Source organism: Eptatretus burgeri, chromosome 2 (assembly GCF_056783735.1).
Source record: "Eptatretus burgeri isolate ZD-2024b chromosome 2, Ebu_testis_v1, whole genome shotgun sequence".
NCBI classification, from domain to species: Eukaryota; Metazoa; Chordata; class Myxini; order Myxiniformes; family Myxinidae; genus Eptatretus; species Eptatretus burgeri.
The window spans coordinates 82,756,482-82,778,782 of record NC_140962.1 but is presented as its reverse complement, the minus strand read 5'-3'; the positions used below and the strand labels follow the sequence as shown (position 1 = coordinate 82,778,782).

The window sequence follows — 22,301 nt, the reverse complement described above, 5'->3', positions numbered from 1 at the left end:
TCCCCCTCCCACCTCTCTCCCTCTCCCCCTCCCACCCCTCTCCCTCTCCCCCTCCCACCCCTCTCCCTCTCCCCCTCCCACCCCTCTCCCCCTCCCACCCCCACCCCTCCCACTCCTCACCCCTCCCACTCCTCACCCCCTCCCCTCCCTCCCCTCACCCCTCCCCTCCCTGACCCCTCCCCTCCCTCCCCTCACCCCTCCCTCCCTCACCCCTCCCCTCCTCTCTCCCCTCCCACCCCTCCCCTCTCCCCCCTCACCCCCTCCCCTTCCCCTCCCACCCCTCCCTCTCCCCTCTCCCCCTCCCACCCCTCTCCCCCTCCCACCCCCTCTCCCCTCCCACCCCCTCTCCCCCTCCCACCCTCCCCTCTCCCCCTCCCACCCTCCCTCTCCCCCTCCCACCCTCCCCTCTCCCCCTCCCACCCTCCCCTCTCCCCCTCCCACCCTCCCCTCTCCCCCTCCCACCCTCCCCTCTCCCCCTCCCACCCTCCCCTCTCCCCCTCTCCCCCTCCCACCCTCCCCTCTCCCCCTCTCCCCTCCCACCCTCCCCTCTCCCCCTCCCACCCTCCCCTCTCCCCTCCCACCCTCCCCTCTCCCCCTCCCACCCTCCCCTCTCCCCCTCCCACCCTCCCCTCTCCCTCCCACCCTCCCCTCTCCCCCTCCCACCCTCCCCTCTCCCCCTCCCACCCTCCCCTCTCCCCCTCCCACCCTCCCCTCTCCCCCTCCCACCCCCAATGGCCATTGTTTTCTTAATCAGGTCGAATTTTTTTTTTGATTTTGAGGCTGTTTCTCTTCAAAGGTGAGGGTTGCAGGGGTGGGGTCGGATTATTTGGATGATAATTGAGGTTAATATTCTGGCTTCATGCATTTCTTTTCTGCTGAAGATGTGAACCTCAATTGTTTAAAATGAACAAACATTTTTAATATTCAAGACAAACAAATCTGGTAAAACTTATTAACGATCATTTTGAATACAACTTCAAATTAGAATCTAAATTTAAGTTTCTCCTCGATACATTTTCCTTTTTCTCCATTACTCTTTCCTTTTTTAAAATTTTTATTTTATTTTATTTGAAATCATGCAGTCGTCATTTGTGTTCATCTGCAGCACCTGGTTTGAATCAACTGTTGCAGGGGCCCCTGGAGGCTCGAAAAGGAATTTGTAATTGGACCAGGGTGCTGGCGATTAGCTCGCCTATTCTTCGCGAAGGATACCATGGGATCTTTAACGTCCACCAATTAATGCCAACAGATGGGACAACCAGTTCAACGTCCATCAGGGACAGCACCCACATCGATGAAATCACCCTGTGCGCAAAACCCCAGAATTGCAGTTTATAGCTGGATCAAGATTCAAACACAGAGGAAAGTGTCGTACCTCTCGGCTGTCCTGCTCGCTCGTCATGTTATGATAAAAGGGGAAAGCTCAGCTGTGTTGTGATGAGAGAGAGGAAGGCACACTAACCTTAAGCATCATGCGTGCAGTGATCATGCCATCCACTCCAGGAATAACCTCGGTGCTTTCCAGATTAACTCCAACCTGGTAACGGTAGTTTTTACCGATAATGTGAGAGTCAGCCAATCTTCATAACCCCACAAAGTTATATGAAGCACCCACAGCTGAAACACCCAACCACTGACCTCATTTGCCGTTTCTTGTACGAAGTTTTCGGCCGGATCCAAAGCGAGCAGCGTTGCTGCTTGAGGGGCCCACTGGTCCTTGTGCTTCATCTCAACCTCTGCCTTCACTTTGCAACTTTCATTGTCACCCAGTACATCAACTTCTTCGTCTTCCTCCTCACCAGCATTGAATGCTGTCCCGTGCTTCATTGTCTGTGAGAGGGCTTCTTCTAATAATACGCTTGAAGTGCTTAGTGTTGAAGATTTGTCTGCAGAGGAACAGAGTTGGATAGAAAGTCAACCTATGTGTTATGAAACAAAACTTCCATGTTAGTCACAGACATCCACTTTGAACAATGCAACTAATGTTGGGAAGATAATGTTTAGCCCAACGATTTGTCCATGACAAACATTGTTCAGGGTTTTGTCCTTGCAGGATTGCTCACCAATTCGCTTGCTTCCTGGACAGAATTGTTACTTTTTTTGTCTTTCTTTTATCCTCAGCAACATTACAAAATCAAACGTTCAGTTAAACTCAACTCAGTCGTTCAGGAGGCCAATCTAACCAGGTTTTATCTGGTTTGGAACTACAGTTCGTACATATTCCCACAAAGTTCCACACCATTCTTTCTTATTATTACGTGTTCCCTGACAAGGAACTTTTGACATAGGAACTTTTGACATAACGTTTTTAAATGCTGAGCGTCAAGCAAGAAAGCAGCAGCTACCATATATAAAGCCTTTGGTATGACTCATCCGGAGTTCGAACCACCGTCCTCCCAGACTCAGAGCAGACGCTCGAACCATTAGACAAGAAGAACGAGCTTCGGTGGTCTATTTCCTTAGTGGCAGCAGCAATGAGTGAACAACATTGCAAGCCCCACATGAAGTGGAATGATTGTTCTTAGTTTTAACACAAACCTTAACAAACTAAACTCGTATGCTTCCATGGTGTGAAACCTTGTTTTGGGCTTTCTGTACCTTTATGAAACATTGTGACGTGGTTGTGGAAAAAAATCATCAGCGATTTGAGATATTTATTACCTCTGCCACCGAAGGTGGAGGTTATGTTTTCACCCCTTTCTGTCTGTTTGTTTGTTTGTGTACAGGATTTCTCAAAAAGTTGTGGATGGATCCGTATAAAATTTTGTGGACAGGTTTGGTGTGAGACAAGGACAAACTGATTATATTTTGGTGAAGATCCGGATCCAGACCCAGCGACTTGAATTTTAAGTGATTCTTCACCATTGAGAGATGGGGCCAAAACCATATAATGCTGTATCGTATGATATTTCAAAAATGTATTGGACCACATATGTTCTCGTGGATCAGGCACATTACACTCCACCGAGTGCTCTTCTAGTTTTTGATTGCATTTATAATGAGACCATTCTGCATTATATGTTAATTTAATTTTTCTCTTGAATCTCTTGAAAAGGATGAAGGGAGCTTTGCACGGATTAAAAAATAATAACCGGCCATATTTATAAACATCCATGATTTTCAATTCCTATTTATTTGTACATGACTTTGAAAGATGTCTGTCAAGAGACATGGCCAAAGTCTTTTACGAACTGGCTGGCCAGATTTGAGATTGGACTAAAGATGGTTACGGGAATAGTTTTGTAATCTTGAAAGGCTGTGGGTGATAGCTTGCCTTCTTTTCAAGAAAGGCATCTTTAACGTCCACCAGCTCATGCTAGCAGATGGCACACCCAGCTTAACACACATCCAAGAGACTGCATACTTTACAAGGCAACGTTGACTGAGGCACCAATCCGACAGTTTATGGTCAGGCCAAGAATCAAACCCAGATTAGACAGCTCTGCAACATCCTATTGGCTAAACATCGATGTCAAAGAAGAATAAAAACAAGCCAAAGATAAATTACTTTCTCCATGCACACACCGACTCCATATACGTTTAAGGGCACAGAGGTGCTTCTCACCTGGTTCGCTGTCAACTTGCAACAGGAGGTCCTCAAGGAGGCCATGATGTAGTTTGCTTCCGTAGGTGGTAAGTGGATCTGGTGGTGTGAAGCCATGGCGACGACACCAGGTTGCAAGGGTGCGGGTGGTGGGAATATCAACGAGAACTTCGAAGTGTGGTTGGACCGCAACCATTGCCATCAGCAACCGGCGAACATGGCGCACTCTCTGCCACTGGAATAGAAGTGGGTTATTGGTACAGAGATAACTTCGAAGATGCAAAAATAGCAAGACAAAGACAAGTGGGAGAAAAAAGAAACAGCTGTTGGAGATTCATATCGAAGCACTTGCCTCATGATGCTGGAATCTCAGATTCAAATTCCACATATCGAGTTGATTTGTTCATAATCTACTGCTGTCCTTGTAATTCATAGAATAGTCCACTGATATCTCCTGACATTATATTCCTCCATGTGATAAATGTACAAATTAATCTATGAACAGGTCACTTACAAAAAATTATAAGAGTAAAGGAAGCAAGAACTGACATTACGGCCCAATCAGCCAAACAAAAGTGTCACATTAAAAACTCGAAGGGCACTCGGTAGAGCGCATACCTCCACCACGTAATGCCTGATCCATGAGAACATATTTGGCCCAATAGATTTTTGAAATATCATGCCAAACAGTGCTATATCGTTTTTGGCCCTATCTCTCTCTCAATGGTGAAGAATCACTTTGGAAATTAAATAATTCTCATATCCAGATTCGGATCCAGATCTTCACCAAAATTGAACCAATTCGTTCTTGCCACACCCCAGACATGTCCACCAAGTTTCATTCGAATCCATCCACAACTTTTTGAGATATCTTGCTATATATTGTTTTTGGCCCGATCTCTCAATGGTGAAGTCGTCGAATCCGGATCCGGATCTTCACCAAAATCTAATCAGTTCATCCTTGTGACACACACCCAACCTGTCCACAATTTCATCCGGATCCGTTCACAACTTTGAGATATTATGACAAACAGAAAGGGGGTGAAAACATAACCTCCTTCACCTTCGGTGGCAGAGGAAATAATTCAAGCAGCTTTCTACAAAAGGCCTTTAAAGAAAGAAGAGGAGACAACCAAATTGGCTTTTAGCTGCTGTAAGAGTGACAGTAGTATAAAGTATAACAGTAAGGACACTGGACAGAGCAGAGGATGCAGGTTCAAATCCAGCTGAAGGCAACGGGATTAACAAATCAAATTCTTAGCTTCTGGGAACAAATCATGTTTTAGAGGAATTACCAACCATGTCACTTGCAGTTTGTAAATGAAAACCAGCTGACTTATTAATGAGCTTCAGGAATCAGGTCATTCGCTTGCTTGGTCTGCTCTATATGTGATGCCTATGTACACCATTGATTCATTGCCATAACAGCAGCTGAGTTGGGTGCTGAGAAAATACCACTGGAAAGTCATAGTATTCCCACAAACTCAATGCATGCAGATGTGCAAAAATACAAATATTACAGATCGTGGGGCAGAAAACAGCAATTTTTGAGAGGACTCGTGCAAATGATGATACAAGCATCAAATTTGGCGCATTTGTTCTCCAGGGGATTCTAATCAAATCTGCCTGATTGACCATTTGAAAATCTAAATTTTGAAAAATTTGAAGAAAAAAAAAACTTAAAAAAAGTCAAGATCACGAATCAATGTTTGATGCTGGCTGAGATTGGTGAATGTTTCAGAAACATCATCAAAGACGTTCCAAGTCTGCCATGCAGTTTTCTTCCCTTTACCGTGGAAGGCAGACACGATGTCACATCCAGTGAACGCATGGAAGTATGGGATCCCTCTAGCTTTCTCAGGTCCTATTGCAGAAACTACCTCGTGGACTGGAATCCATCACGCATTGGCTCCTTGGCCAAAGGCAATCCACATGTTCTCAAGACCTAGTTCCTGTAAGGATGGCAGTACAGATATTGCTATGACTAGTACGTCCATGTCATTAGCCTTAATGATAATGGACTTGCTACCATCCGTCGTTGCATCCCTGGCATGTACAAATTTTCGAGTGTCAGCTTCTTAATGACAACATGGAGACACAGCATCCAGTGACTTCCTTGTGTTGCTAATGGCATCTTCTCCTTTTGTGACAATGACTGTGCTTGTCGTCTGCGCTTCACACGTCTTTTCCGCAAGGAAGTGAAACAGCTCAGTCTTGTTGCTGTCATCTCGAAGAAAGCTTCTCCAGTTACTTGGGGTCTCACTGGTTCCTGTCACTCTTCTTCTGATTCCTTGCCCCCTTTTCGACCTTGCCTCGGACTTCAGACTTGACTTCTTGTGCACATCAAACACTACGTCCACCCTCTCGTACCTGGCACCATAGGATTCCACTTTTGGGATGATGTCTTCTTTAGCATAGTCATCAAATATCTTTGAAGTGTGTGGAGGTAGGGCATTGATAAGTGCTGAGCCTTCAATGATGACTGCATCTCCCCTTGGTTCTCTGTCTGGGATGTTCACTTGCGCTTCAAGAATTTCAGGCAGCTGTGACTTCAAATTTTTTTGAAGTTTTTTTTTTCTTCAAATTTTTCAAAATTTGGATTTTCAAATGGCCAATCAGGCAGATTTGATCAAAAAGCCCTGCAGAACAGAAATGCCATATTTGATGCTTGTATCATAATTTGCACAATTTTTCTACTATCGACTACACTAAGACACTCGGGACACAGGAAAAACTAGAAAATAGAAATTTACGTGAATGGATCGATGGATGTGCCTCACCTCGTGTGAGATGTCAACCCACATTCGTTTGATCCAAATTAAAGGTCACATTGAAAAATAAAGGTCACAAGAGGGAAGAGAGACATCAGATAGTCTAGCTCGAGTTGTGGTCTGCAAAATGATTCTCAAAGGGCACATGACCTTTGACCTGTTGAACACCATAATGTAATCAGTTCATCTTTGTGTTACAGTCCATGTCAGTGCCAAGTTTAGTTGAAACCTCTTCAGTGATTCACTAGTTATGGTGGTTACAAATGTTTTCAATTAAAGGACATGACCTGAGAATTTTGAAACCCAAAATACAATCAAGTTCATCAATGTATTACAGTTCATACTCGTGCCAAGATTGGTGGAATTATCTGCATTGGTTCACAAGCTATCATGGTAACAAACAAAAAAAAACCCAATAACGAACACACGGATACACAGACGGATGCACGGATACACAGTCGGACATCCCAGGCAAAAATAGCATTCCTTTCCTGTCGTAATTCTCTGCGGACTACTGCAGTAGGACCTATTCCCAACTGTAGTATACGAGTACAACTCTCATATACTATAGTTCTACCTGTAGCATTTTTGCCTGGGAGAGGGCAACTTGTATGCCAATGGCCTCTGGCGACAGAAGAATAAAAATGGATTTAATCGGACAAGGCGTTCTCCTCAAAATTGACGGAAACCAAAAGTTGACGGACGCCCGGACAACGCCTGTGACGACAATACCCCTTAGCCCAATTGGGCTGAGGGGTAAAAAGTACAAACGATTCTGCACCAAGTGCAAAAAGTTCAAGAAAAAACGTAACCATGCAACAGATGTGATGTGTGCAGGAAAACCTTATGGTCTCACGAATCATCAGTAATAAGGCTCCAAGGAAAATTAATTAATAAAGGTTAAAAACAAACAGCATTTGTGGTTTATTGTTTATTAACAAACAGCCTGAATTATTGGCAGCTAATGCTTAAAGGACAACATGTGTGCAGTCATTGAAAAGGAGGCAAGTGAAGATTTACCTCTGCAGCTCTGCGCTTTCCGATTGGCCAGCTTAGGAAACACTCAAGACTGGGAGCAACTAATGGTGATGCATCACTCGCAGTTCGTCCTGAGGTTGCAAAAAAAGAAACAAACAAACCCAAAACATTTCTTTCAATGGCTGATATTTAAAACATGATAATATCCTGTTATCTCAGTGTAAGACAGGTCGTAGATCAACAAAAACTGCAAAACTCATTCCTAGTTGTGAAACGAGACTTGTTGGTCCTTTCTTCTCATCCAGTCTTTTGGATTTCCTTCTTGTCATGAAAATCTATTTACTTATGTCAACAAAAACAGGAATTGATCTCTCCCATCTCCACCTATCCTCTCCCCCACCTCGAGTGTACATAATACGGAGATAACCCATAAGTAACCCTTACATTTACTTCCAACCATATGCAGTAGACACATCTGAGTACAAAGGATACACGCTGCAATTAATTTGGTACTACAATAATGACAGGTTGCATCATAAGGGCCATTTAGCAAAGTACAATGAACAGAAATGGCATAAGAGCTTTTCCAAAACAGTGCAGCGGAATGTGGGTATAACTCTTCTACACACGCGAAACCACCCCCACCCTCCCAAAATTTGGCTTCTGTATCCACATTGTCCACCCCTTGCGCTCTCCCCTACAACCTCACCGTTACTCGCATCCCTTGTTTCTCTGTCTCTGTGTATTTTCTCCCTCCGCCCTGCTGTTGGCATTTCCTCCTTCACCCCCTGCTGTTCCTTTTGTTGTGTTGCATCCCAGCTCTTCCATGAGCCTCAACTGTGCACACAAAAATAGATTTTTTTTTCATTATTCTTCACCGCTGTCAAACCAGCACAACTTTCACACCTCACAGGAACCTTCTTCCTCGATACAAGCAAAAGTGAGGCTGCTTGATTTGCCAGGAAGGATTTTTCTTCAATATCAGGAAGGCAGCACAGCCAAGAAAGAATCTTCTTCATCCAAGCATCCCACCAAATAGAGGCCACTTGCACGAAAGGCACTTACCGATACTATGAGAGCTGTTCAGTGCAAATGTTGAGGACCTGCCACTTCATATGGAGGTTTATCCAAGGAAACATGCCTCCAGACAGAAACCCACCTGGCATGGCCAACCTGCCTGTTGACCTGTTCAATGCGACTTCTGAATAATATAAAGCTTTGTGTACCATGAACAAGGTACAGCACACTTAATGATGCTTTGAAAATGAGCAAGAAGAATGCCCATAAAGATGCAAATGCACTCATGCAATGCCTTTAAGTCACATGCGAGCCAGGGTTTGCTTTGTCCAGCCACAAAGAGAATGGGATAAGAGTCCCACTGAATTCAGTGCATGGAAACACACTGCACCATGCATCAATGACACATGACGTCGTGTTTTGCTTTGGAGTTTAATATACCTTGGGAATGAGTTTGAAGTAGGACTACAAAGGACTATTCTGTACAGTATATTTCAACATGTATATATTTTTGGGGGAATCCCCATATAATGACTTGTCGATATGTAAGGAAGAACTACTCTGCCGAATGTATCTGTTACACCCAGACGTTACTGTACTACCACAATGTTTTTCCTCAAATTTCCCTCCACTTTGCTTGCACGATATACCTCCGAATCATGCAGGGCCTATTCCAAATGGACACAAGGATATCAGACACAGGTGGAGGCCATTCAGCCCATCATGCCTGTGTGAACACCACACTAATTTATCAACACAAGATCTAAGGAAGAAAATGCTTAAAAAATAAAATATACCATCAGAGATGGGGAATCCCCCACCATTGAAAAATAATTGAAATCAGATGAGCAGTTTTCCATTTATTACAAAAAACATTTTTTTCAAGATGGCCGCCCCAGTCGGCCATCTTGGATCTGGCCACGCCCAAAATCAATAGGGTTCTTCCTTTTTAGGTGGTACATGTGTGACCCAAATTTCAAATCGATATGGCGAACAGTTTATGAGTTATCGCACTTACAACTATAAAAGTAGACGCCCAGCCAGCTGGACAGACGGACAGCCGGACGGATGACCCGGGTGATCACAATATCCCCCTTCCGCCACGCGGCGGGAGATAAAAAAAAAACTATTTATTTGATGTTTTTGTATGTTTTTTTTCTTCTTCTCCTCAATCGAGGGGCATGGGCTTGGTTAAAAACACACATCAACCACACAACACCCCTTGGCAAGACCCCCACCAACAGCACTCTGCACACATGCTCACAATTACCCATCAATGCTCACACTACCAAAAAGTCCTGTCAACATCCCCATACCCCTCTATCTCCATAACCTCCAGGAACCTATCTAATTCTAATTTAAAATTATCTACCGTTTCTGCTGCCACTACCTTTCCAAGGAGACCATTCCATCAAACTACTCACCGAGTAAAAGACCCCTGCCTTACTACCATCTTAACTCTCCTCTTCTTTACTCTTAGGCTATGGCCCCTGGTCCTATCACTGTCTACTCTGTTAAATAATTAATCTGCACTTATTTTATCTTCACCTTTCATTATCTTAAACATCTCTATCATATCTCCTTGTAACCGCCTCCTTTGTAGTGTATAAAGCCCCGTCTCCTTCAGCCACTCCTCAAAGCGAAGTCGAGCTAGGCCCGAAATCAATCCAGTAGCCCTGCGCTGAACCCTCTCGATGGTATCTCTGTCCTTCCGGAACTGTGGTGACCAAAACTGCACACAATACTCTAGATGTGGCCCTCACTAAATTCCTGCACAATGTTAACGCCACCACTTTTGATTTATAATTGATCCCCCTCCAAATACAGCCTAAAACCCTATTTGCTCTACTTATAGCTGCCTGGCACTGTGCTGCCTACCTACCTCCCGTATCTATTACCACCCCCAGATCCTTCTCCTGTGTGACACACTCCAAAATTACCCCTTGCATCCTGTAATCTCTATTTTCATTGTTCTTTCTCATACCCAACACCTTACACTTGCTCAGGTTCAACTCCATCTGCCAGTCTTTTGCCAAATCTATGCAAGTATCGATACTTTCCTGAATCTGATCACCACCCCCTCTGCTATCTACCTCACCTCCAAGCTTTGTGTCATTTGCAAATTTGGAAAGCTTACTCTTTACCCCATTATCCAAATCGTTGATGTAAATAATGAATAGTAATGGTCCGAGTACTGATCCTTGAGGTATGCCACTATTTACATCTTCCCAGCAAGACATCCTCCCACTCACAACCACCCTTTGCTTCCTACCACAAAGACAGTTTGTAATGCAATTAGCTACCTGACCAGCCACTCCACAAGCCCTCACTTTGGCTAACAACCTCCGATGTGTTATCTTATCAAATGTATTCTTAAAGTCTAAATATACTATGTCCACTGCCTTTCCCTCATCCACCCAATCTTTCACTGCTTCATAGAACTCCAAAAGATTTGTTAAACAGGAACGACCTTTGGTAAATCCATGCTGACTACCTTTAATTAGCTTATATTTATTTATTATATTTATTGTCCTGTTGTTGGAGTCTCCCAATCTACATCACCCAACTCTCTCCTCGTACCCTCAAGGTTTGCCTTCCTGTAATCTAATAGCCATAGTCTACTATCCTGAACTCTAACCCTTAACAGAATCTTTGCACACACAATGTTATGGCCACTCATCCGGTCATTAATTTATGTCTCCAACACCTTCCCCACAACTGAAGTCAAACTAACAGATCTATAATTCCCAATTCTTCTCTGAATCCTTCCTTAAATAATGGTATTACATTTACTACTCTCCAATCCTCTGGTACCTGTCCCGACTCCAGTGAACTATTGAAAATATCCGTTAACATCTCACTCACCTACTCAGCCACTTCCATCAATACTCTCGGGTGCATATTATCTGGACCCGGAGCCTTATCTTCTCTTAGATTACCGAGCTGTTCCTTTACTTACTCCACTCCAACCTGGATCTTCTGTGAAAGCCCATCCTCACCTCCTTGATAGATACTCTCAGCTATTGGCAATTCTCCTGACTGTGCTTGTGTAAAAGTTGAAGAAAAATACCTGTTTAATAAGCCTGCCATCTCACTTTCATCATGAACCACTCTCCCGGTGCTATTCCTCAATGGGCCCACACTCGTCCTAACCTGTTATTTTTCCCCTGATATATACTGAAACGCAAAAGAAACTTACCACCTTTTAAACCTTCAAATATCAACAATAACACTGCGTGTAGTAAATGTGTGAAGTTATTTGTGGACAATAGTGTCCTCACTGTCAGACAAAACGGTCACGGATGGTCACTTGAACCTTCAATGGTCACTTCATAGCACAGCTGTTGAACAGCCGTTTTGACTGTCAGTCATTAGCCAAGGGGTACGGGATGATTTTAATGAGCTGCATGTGATGTCTTGATATTGGCTTTAAAAAGGCCAGTGCAAAATGGGCATTTCAATCAAAATGCCACGATTGTCAAGGGATCAACGGCAGTGTGCCTTGGGCATACTGCAAGGCGGATTGAGCTACCGTGAGGTGGCACGTCACCTTGGCTGTTCACACCAGACGATATCGGCCCTGGTGGACAGAGACACCCTCCACAAGTCTGCAGATGACAGACCTCGATCAGGGAGGCCAAGAATCACCACTGCAAGGCAAGACAGGCAGATGGTCCTAAGTCAGATGGCTTCAGACATTGAAGGCTGAGTGGGACAGAATCCAGCTGCAATCCATCCAAAGACCGGAAGGCAGTATGCGCCGACGATGCACTGCCTGTATCTAAAACAATGGTGGCCACACACGCTATTGAAAGGGGACTGACATTGCACCCTGTGCTGTTCTGTACTGTAGAACAAACTTATGAGATGGTGTATCTTGGTCAAAAACTTGACATGTCATCAATAAAATGCCAATGTTTCAATTAGCAATTGTTGGTTTGTTTTATTTTGAACTGTTACAATTTTATTAAATTTCAAACAAGTCGTAAGTTTCTTTTGCGTTTCAGTATACTTAAAGAAAGCCTTGCTATTATATTTAATATTCTTCGCCACGTCCTTCTCACATTCTCTTTTGGCTTGTCGAGTTATTTTCTTCACTTGCCTCTGTTTACTCCGATAATGATATAAATCTAACTCCAGTCATGTTATTTTAAACCTAATTAATGCCTTCTGCTTCTCCTTAATAGTGTTCCTTATCTCACTGCTCAACCACCCTGGTCTCTTTCTGTTTCTAGTTTTACACCTCATTGGAATGTACTTACTCTACACTCTACACATTTGGTCTTTGAAGGTTTCCCATTTTTCTGATGCTGATTGTCCTGTTGTTGGAGTCTTCCAATCGCCATCATCTTACTCTCTCCTCATACCCTCAAGGTTTGCCTTCCTGTAATCTAATAGCCTTACTCTATTATCCTGAACTCTAACCCTAAACAGAATCTTTGCACACGCAATGTTATCGTCACTTTTTCCGAAATGCTCCCCAACCTCCACCTCCTCCACCATATTGGGATCGTTACTTAAAAGGTATAACACTGCACTCCCCCTTATCTTATCTACAAACCGGGTTAAAAAGCAATCCTGCTGCACTTCCACCACCTCTCCCCCGCTGCACCTGCACCTCCTGCCCCGCTGCACCTCCACCACCCCTGCCCCTTCGCTGCACCTCCACCACCTCCTGCCCCTGCTGCACCTCCACCACCTCCTGCCCCTTCGCTGCACCTCCACCACATCCTGCCCCTTCGCTGCACCTCCACCACCTCCTGCCCCTTCGCTGCACCATCACCACCTCCTGCCCCTTCGCTGCACCATCACCACCTCCTGTCCCTTCGCTGCACCATCACCGCCTGCCCCCGCTGCACAGTCACCACCTCCTGCCCCCACTGCACCATCACCACCTCCTGCCCCCACTGCACCGTCACTACCTCCTGCCCCCGCTGCACCGTCACCACCGCCTGCCCCCGCTGCACCGTCCGCACCACCTGCCCCCGCTGCACCGTCCGCACCACCTGCCCCCGCTGCACCGTCATCACTTCCAATATCCTCAGAAACCTCACTCCACAACCGAAACCAACTATGATCACATCCATAGAGCAAGAATGGAAGCACCAAAGACCTGAAGACTCAGACTTTCGTCCTCCCGCACAGGTACCGACAGTGCCACACCCCATGATCCAGTGAATCCATGACTCTCCAGACCCAATCCAGACGTCTGTTGACCTCTGGTTCACAGCCAGCAGAGACATGAATATCACTGCCAAGGTAAGTGAATCTCTCCGTGACCTCAACATCCTCACCGCAAACAGGTACAGACAGGACAGCAGCATCCAAGATGTCATTGAAAACCTGGATCTTTGTTTTGACCCAGGAATCCCATAATCCCAAAGGCTCCGACTCCTCATTCAGCACCTCGAGGGCCCCCAAAAGGATATCCAGAATCTCTGCAAAGATGACTGCATCATCTGCGAAATCAAGGTCAGAGATCTTGACATTCCCAAACGATGCACATCAGCTTGATCTCTCAAACATCCTCCCCAGAATCAAGTCCATATAAGTGCTGAAAAGTGTGGGAGGCAGTACATACCCATGACAAACTCCAGTAACAAATGTAAATAAGTCAGAGATGGTATCACCACATCTCACAGCTCACTCTCAGTACCAGAGTATAGTTCAGACATCAGATCGATCCGTTTTGGTGGCACCCCACGAAGACCAAGAATCCTCCAGAGGGCATCCCAATTCACTAAATAGAACACTTTACAGAGATCAACATAGGCTGCAAGCTGCCCCTGCCAAAACTTTCATCTGCGTTCGATGAGGACCCAAAGAGCAAGGATACAGTCAATCATTGACCTCTTTGGTGTAAAGCCTGACTGCTCTGGACGCTGGTGCTCAAGCAGATGGTGGTGAACCCTTTCAAGAATTAACCGTGCAAAGATCTTTCCCAGCACTGAGAGCAGCGTCACCCCTCAGTAGTTGTTGCCGTCTTGGCGATCACCTTTCCCTTTCCAGAGAGGGACAACAAGGCCCCTCTTCCAGTCAGTTGGGATGACGCCTGTTTTCCAGGTGGAGCACAGCACTGCATGCAACAAAATGAGTGCAGCATTTCCACCAGCCTTGAGAAATTCAGCCGAGATGCCACAGATCCCAGGAGCTTTACCGCATTTCAACCGGTTCACCGCAGCCTGTTTCCACAAACGAAGGTGGACCACAGTTGATTGGAGGGTCAGCAATAGGGATTGTAACACCCCTGACATCCAACTCGACAGATGGTGGATCAGCCTGGTACATCTGCTCAAAGTAACCGGCCCAGCGGGCCTTCACTTCGGACTCCTCTGTCAAGAGGCCACGACCCTCTGCTCTCAATATAGTACACCAAGGTACAGGCTTGGACTAACACAATGCGTTAATTCCCTTGTAAGCAGGACGAGAATCACTTGACCACAGGTGATGCTACACCCCTTCACAGATTCTTCACACATAGTCTTCCTTGTCCACCCTTAGTGCACGCACAGTTTTACGCCTCAGCTCCCTGAACAGCCGAGCTCTGCGACTCTGGGCAATGGTATCCAATGTCCCTTGAGAGAGAAAATTCTTCTTCGTTCTCTAGTGGGTTCCAAGACATGTTCCGGCAACATCAAGGATGGTGGTCTTGAAGGCACTCCACAACACTTTAGGACACCCAAGAGCACCCAGACGCCCAAAATCTGCACTCAGCCTGTTTGCAAACTCCTCAACCACCCTCTCATCCTTGAGCTTGCCAACATCCAGCCTCGGCTGGGATGGTACCATTCTCCTGGATTTAAGCTGAAACTTAAGAGTTGCTACAACAAGCCTGTGGTCGGTATTGAGGAACTGAGCACTCCGGTACACCCTGCAGTTCTGGATCACCCTCCAGCAACCATCAACGAGCACATGGTCATTCTCCTTTGCCACACCACCAGTGTTGGAATACGAAGTCCAGCGATGAGCCTGCGAGTGCTAAAACCATGAACCAACCACCCTAAGTCCATGACTTCTTGCAAAGTCAAAGAACTTAGTGCTATTCAGGATCACAGTTTCAGACCCATTTCAGACGAATCCTTCGTTTCATAATACGCTCGTTGACCGGTGTTACCTCAATTATAATTGGAGTCAGCTTATTGGACACAGCTGCAGCAACTCCTTGGGCATGGTAACCATCAGAGCGACCAGACCAATAGTAGGTGTAACCACCCACCATGATCTCACCACAATCCGGTCTCCGAACCTCAGAGTGCTGCAATACCGATATCCAAACGCTTGAGCTCAGATGGTAGCAGAGACGGGTGATCATCCTCTCTTAGGGATAGGACATTCCAGGCACCTTCCCGAAGGGACCGCCTCAGGTTAACCAAAGGAGACCGCCGTCTGGTGGACGACACCTCAGCACCACTCCGACACACTCTCCCACAATCTGACCCGGGAATGTTACCCCGTGGTTTCCCTCCTATCATCAAAGATTGGGGGTCCCAAAGGCTTTGCCCCAATCCCGTCATCCGGTGAGCTGCCCTGCGAAGGGAAGCTGCACAGGCGTTACTCCCATGGAGTGGGTTTTCAGAATTTTTTATGCTTCTGGAATGTTTTGTAGAATGAAGGGTTTTACGGTGGTCGGAGTGCAAATCCTGCCACCAACTTCCAAATAAGAAGTAACCCAACTGCAGGAGGATGTTTTTGTGAGTTTTTGTGATGTTTTTGCTATTTTGTGAGTATTTATGTCGACGTTCTCACCTGGTGTTTGAGGCCTAGTCCTAGGCTTGAAGCCTACCGGTTCCACTTGGTGTTCGATCGTTTTTTTTTTTGTTTGTTTGTTTTTTCTCCCCATTACCTTCAATTTCTATCCTCCCCATTACCTTCAATTTTCATCCTCCCCACTTTCCAAATATCCCCCATTCTCCCAACTAATCTCTTTCTTATCTCAAAAAAAAAATAAATAAATAAATAAATAATAAAAAAAACAACAAACCCAACAACAACAACAACAACCTTCTCCCGATTCTGCTACTTCTTCCTCTTAACTTCCTCCTCGTCTTCCTCGATTTCTTTTTTTTTTTACACTTCCATGACCTAATCTGTTGAACTCTCTCATACATTAATATTAACAACAAAAACGATCTTATAATGCTTCATCTTCCTCTCTCACACATGTGGTACTCTTTACTGTTTCACAATGCACTACTCTTCTGCTATTTTAACAGACTGCTCTCATTTCGACCTCTCCTTCATTCCTTGCCTAAAAAATCCAACTATTACAGCGCTTCTTCTCTCCATGCTCTGAATTCGCCTTCATTGCATCCATCAAGAATTGTGTTAAATCGTATCTCTGACCTAAAACTTTTAAAAACCACAGTTTGCCATGGATGCTCGCTTTCCATCAACCATTCTTTTTTTCCAACTTCAGTGCCAACTCACCCCTCACCCCCTCACTCTCACTCTCAAAGCAACCATCCCACTCTTCTCCCTCCAAGCCTCCCTCTCACCTCTTTCAAAAATTCCCCCCTCACCTTTCTCCCACCTTTCATCCCCCTCACTCTTCCTTCTCTAAGTTGCCCCCCTCTCATCCACCAACCTGCCTCCCTCCACTGCCCTCTCACCTCCATCTCTTCCTCCACCTCCTCAAATCCTCAACTGCCATCTTCCTTGTCTCTTGTCCCCCTCTCTCACAGCACCACAGAGCCTTTTCTCCTCCTCATTCGGCCCCCTCCCTCGCTATTCTGCAATACCCCACACTCCTTCAGCAACCCTCCTTACCTCCCCCCTCGTCCCTCGTCCGACCCTCCCCCGCCCCCTCCACCTCCTGCACCAAAAGCCTCCTCCCCTACCTCTTCATTAAAAGTGTGGACCTCAAATATCCGGGGCCTTCGCTCAAACCTTTCAGATCTTTCCATGCAGGTTGCCACTGACAAACCAGACATTATCTGCCTAACAGAAACTTTCCTCTCCCAAGACGTGTCTGACTCCCAAGTATCTCTCCCTGGTTACTCCCTCTTACGGTATGACAGACCTGAGCCTCGTCCTGGTGGAGGTGTTGCTCTCTTCATCAAAGACTTCCTCACTCTCCCTGCACTGCTCTCACTCCCCCACACCCCCAGGAATACCTCTGGCTTCGGCTTCCCCTCCACTCCCACCTCATGTTTATATGTGTACTGTACCGTCCACCGAACAGTGATGACTCCATCTACACCTCACTCTCCGAAAACATGGACCATCTTCTATCTTCTCATCCAAACTCTCTCTTCCTCTTATGTGGCGACTTCAATTGTCATCACGCCAGTTGGCTAGGTGTGGGTACCTCTCTCACCTGCCATGGGACATCAGCAAAAGCTTTCTGTGACTCATTGGGACTGACTCAATCGGTCAACTTCCTGACCCGGATCTCAACCAATGGTACTCCATCTCTTCTGGATCTGATTTTGACAAATTTCCCTGACAATATCTGCTGCTCTTCCTTCGCTCCAATTGGTTCTTCTGACCACGTCCTTATTAAAGTGGACATCTCTCTGGCTGTTATCAGAGAACCACCTCACCGCCGTCGAGTCTGGCATTTCACTCAAGCCGACTGGCAGGGTCTCCGAGCAGCCATCAAACTTACAGACTGGTCTCCTATCACTACTTTCTCAAACATCAACTCATCCTGGGAATTCTTCCAAAGAAACTTGCTCTCCCTCATGCACAGATTTATCCCCTCTCGTGTTCAGTTGTCTTACCCTTCCTCCCGCCCTTGGTTTACTGAAGCTTGTGGCGAGGCAGTTGTCCTGAAACAACTTGCCTTTGCCTCATGGAAAGCAAACCCAACTGAGGAGCAATCTCAGTTCTTTCCACAAAGCTCGGAACAAGTGTGTAGCTACCCTCAGGAGAGCCAGAAAACAACATCTTTCTCATCTCAAGTCTGAACTCTCAAACCTCTCTCCCTCCTCAAAATCCTGGTGGCGTTTAATCAAATCTGTTTCTGGTGTATGTTCCCCCTCCATCCCCTCCCTTACCTCAAATGGCCGCACTGCTGATTCCACACGTGATAAAGCTGAATGTCTAAACTCGGTGTTTGCAGCTAAATCTTGTGTCCCAAACCCATCACTATCTCTACCCACTTTACCCAGTCGCACCCAACTGTCCCTGGACTCTGTATCCTTTTCTCCTGACAAGGTGGAGAGCTTGCTTTCAAACCTCGAGTCAGATTCTGCAACCGGTCCAGACGGCATCAGCCCACGTGTCCTCAAAGCCTGCTCTTCTGCTCTTGCTCACCCTCTCTCTGTTCTATTCACCCTCTCATTTTCCCAAGGTCATCTGCCATGTGCTTGGAAATCTGCTTACATCACTGCCCTGCATAAAGGTGCAAAAACAGATCCCTGTAACTATAGACCAATCAGCCTTCTCCCAATCATCAGCAAGGTTATGGAATCCATCATCGCTTCAGACATGAAATCCTTCCTCTTCTCCAATGGCTTGATTTCCAATCATCAATTTGGTTTCAGACCAGGTCACTCTACCCTAGATATGCTGCTACTGCTGATCCATCAATGGATGGAGGTCCTCAATGCCAGACAGGAAATCCGAGCCGTATCCCTGGACATATCACGTGCTTTTGACACAGTCTGGCACCCTGCCCTACTCACCAAACTCTCTGCCCATGGTATTCAAGGCCATCTCCACTCATGGCTCGCAGACTTCCTCTCCTGTCGCAGTCAACGTGTGGCCCTAAATGGAGTTCTTTCATCCCCTCTTCCTGTGCAGGCTGGAGTTCCTCAAGGTAGCGTTCTGGGCCCTGTTCTTTTTCTGGTTTTCATCAATGATCTCTCGGACTCTCTGGAAAATCCTCTATTTCTCTTTGCCGATGACTCAACCCTCTGCCGTACCATCTGTCATCCCTCAGACCGGCAAGCAGCAGCTTCTTCGCTCACTGCAGATCTGGATAAAATCACAAACTGGTCCAACACGTGGAACATGTCTTTCAATCCAGACAAATCTCACACTCTCACTATGTCTCTTCGAAAGGACCGTTTTCAAAACCCCCATCCACTTTCTCAACAATCCTCTGGAAGAAGTCTTTTCTTTCAAGCTTCTGGGTCTCACTATCTGCCATGACCTTTCCTGGGAAAGTCACATTTCCAACCTTGCCTCAAAAGCCAGTCGCCGACTGCGAATCCTCCGTCGTGCAAAGTCCTTCCTCGGCCCTCTTGAGCTCCTGACCACTTACAAAGCTTTTGTCCGTAGCCTGATGGAGTACTGCTCTCCCCTCTGGGCTGGTGCTCCTGCCTCCCACCTTTCTCGACTTCACGCTGTCGAAACCAGGGCTTTTAAGATCATTGGCATCTCCCGCAATGAAGCTGAGTCTTTGGGCCTCTCACTCAATCACCGCAGGTTGGTCGGTGGTCTTTCTGTCTTCTACCGACTCCTCTCCAGCCTTGCCCCCCCTGCTCTCTCTGCGATTTGTCCCAACCACATTTCCACAGGGCGCTCAAGGTCCGCCAACAACCCCCTTCTGGTAAAACTACCAAAATCACGAATCACTGCTCATCTTCACTCTTTCATTCCTCTTTTTTCCCGCCTTTGGAATAAACTTCCTCACTCTATTCTTTCCCATTCTTCCCTTCAGGCTTTCAAAACAGCTGTTCACCACCACCTCTTATCTTCCCCCATCCAAATCCTCGATCTTTTCTACCGCCGATAATCCACCCAAGCCCACTTCCTTCAATTCTCCTGCTTTCCTTCCTGAAAGTCCCTTTAATGTCCATCTTCCCCTCGCCATGTTCCCCGTCCCATCCCCATCCCTCTCCCTTCCACAGTTCACCTGTGTCTGTTCCCCAATGTTTTGTCCCTTCCACTCCCGCCCCTCTTGTCTCATGCCTCCTTGCTGTGAGTTGTGTGTTAGCTCTCATACGAGCCTCGACCAAGGTATACAAAAAAAAAAAAAAAAAAAAAAAAAAAAAATGTCCGCATACCCAGTCGGGCACTAGATATGGATGGCCATTGGCTCACAATGAGCTCCTCCGCCCCTTGCCCCCCCCCATCCTCCCAAGGCCCCAACTGACTTAACGCTAAAGTTAACACGAGGCCTCCCCCTGCTTCTTTCATTAAATGAACTCAAATACCCGCTAAAACTGTGAAGAATATTTAAAAAATAAGTACAGTTCCCCAGGTGCCGACACAAATCACAATAACAAAATACGCAAAAAGCTTTAGGACTGGAAGGGGAGCTCGCCACCCAGCCGCCCACGTGCACCAATCCCAAAACCGGAAGTCCGGAACTGACGTCAAGCAAATTGAATGATAGTAGTTGCTACATGCATGTAAGTTTTAATTCAACCCTCCACATCCTTTGCTTCATATCACATCTCTTTCCTCTCTACGATGCTGAAATTAATATTCGGAACTCAGGTTTGTCCTGCATTTATATTCATGCAATGTCGTTGTTTCGTATGCAGCCTGTGGCTGCATGTTGCATCATTTTCTGGAAGTGCGGCTGTGCCGCTGATGCAGTTCCCCTGCTACCAGTAAGCTGGTACTCATTTTGCCAACCTCGGAAGGATGACAGGCTGAGTAAACTCACCTTGTGTTATTTCAACAGCACGACAGGGGCTCGGACATTCATGCAATGACTTTGTATTTAAACATACATGGTCATCCTTTCTGGTCTACAAACATATGTTGTTGACATTAAAAGTCCAATCGGGTAGACGAGGCTCCTTCAATCATTTATCGTTCTCTTTCCTTTTTATCACAACTGCACATCCCTACCAAAAAGGGGATTCTTCCTGAGGATGGCTGCAAGTAACTGATCACGTGTCTCAAACAATGATGGGCTGCAGAAAGAGGACACAATCAATAGGCAAACAGATACACATTCTAAGAAATAAGACAAGGAAATACCAACAAGAATTGATGAAATGCAAATATTATCAGCACAATATAATTGAGGCACAACAAAACTGAAAGAAAACTTGAGCTCATAATACCTATGCCATATTTGCAACTCAACTAACCCCCAAGCAGAAAATTAAGCCAGGATACCAGCACGCAATGGCCTACTGTTTGTTTATTTTAACTTCAGGCTGACAGAAAGATATCAGAGAAATTGAAAGGGAAGGTTCTGATGTTGTGTGTAATGCCGGCCTACCTTTATGGCCTGAAGACGGTGGCACTCACAGAGAGATAACAACAAAGGCTGCAGGTTTGCGAGAACAAGTGGGTCAGGAGGATTGTGGGAGTAAAGAGGGTGGATAGAGGGATGATGGATGAACTGAGGGAGCAGATTGGTGTGCTGATGAGGTTGACGAGGAGATTTGTGAAATGCCAGCTGAGATGGGCAGGACACTTGGTGCAGATGGGAGAAGAGAGAATGGTAAAGAGTGCGGATAGGTTGAGGGAGCAAGGTAGGAGAAAAACAGGTAGAACGTGGTTGAGATGGGAAGATTGTGTGAGGAGGGATATCCATAAGGTGGGGGTGGTTGGAGAATGGAGAAAGTTGACTGAGGACAGAGGGAGGTGGAGGAGTATCTTGGTCAAGGCAGAGCAGAAGTGTGGAGCCATCGGACCTCACCCGTTATAAAGGGAAGAGGAGGACACGAAGAAGAAGGCTGACTGATGCTTTGGGGAGCAGTGTAGCAACTGACACTGCATTTCTCAGTAAAGCAGTTGTGTCTTTCACAGACTACAACTAAGCTGCAAGTGTACTTTAACTTCAACATCTTCTTTCCTGGCTACAATAGAGAAACCTCATTAAATGTAAAATGGATGTTTAAACAGGGTGGATGCCTAAACAAGGTGTAAGCACACTCTGTTGGTCAGGACCTTTGCAGCAAGTGCTGGTGTGGCACATTGGTTTATGGCTCCATAACAGTGTAGAGGTTGGATGGAATCCCACATGGGAAGGATTGACAGCTCCACTATTCGGGGGAATCTATTCTACATTGATGATTGCTGGTAAACCTGAAATGCATCCGTGGATTCATTTCTTCCCCCAAGGGGTCGGGAGTAAC

At 46.1% G+C, this 22,301-nt stretch overlaps 1 protein-coding gene across 11 annotated transcripts in view; it reads right to left on the bottom strand.

Annotated features, from left to right (window-relative positions):
• Positions 1 to 22,301, bottom strand: part of YEATS2 (YEATS domain containing 2) — a 194,840-nt gene that overhangs the window by 11,012 nt on the left and 161,527 nt on the right. For all 11 annotated transcript variants that reach the window (XM_085870069.1, XM_085870066.1, XM_085870064.1 and 8 more), the window contains 5 exons: positions 21,061 to 21,125; positions 7,336 to 7,424; positions 3,566 to 3,779; positions 1,639 to 1,886; positions 1,463 to 1,537 (listed from right to left, as the gene is read on the bottom strand). In XM_085870069.1, coding sequence (XP_085726195.1) covers positions 1,463 to 1,537; positions 1,639 to 1,886; positions 3,566 to 3,779; positions 7,336 to 7,424; positions 21,061 to 21,125 — 691 coding nt within the window. The remainder of the gene's footprint in view (positions 1 to 1,462; positions 1,538 to 1,638; positions 1,887 to 3,565; positions 3,780 to 7,335; positions 7,425 to 21,060; positions 21,126 to 22,301) is intronic.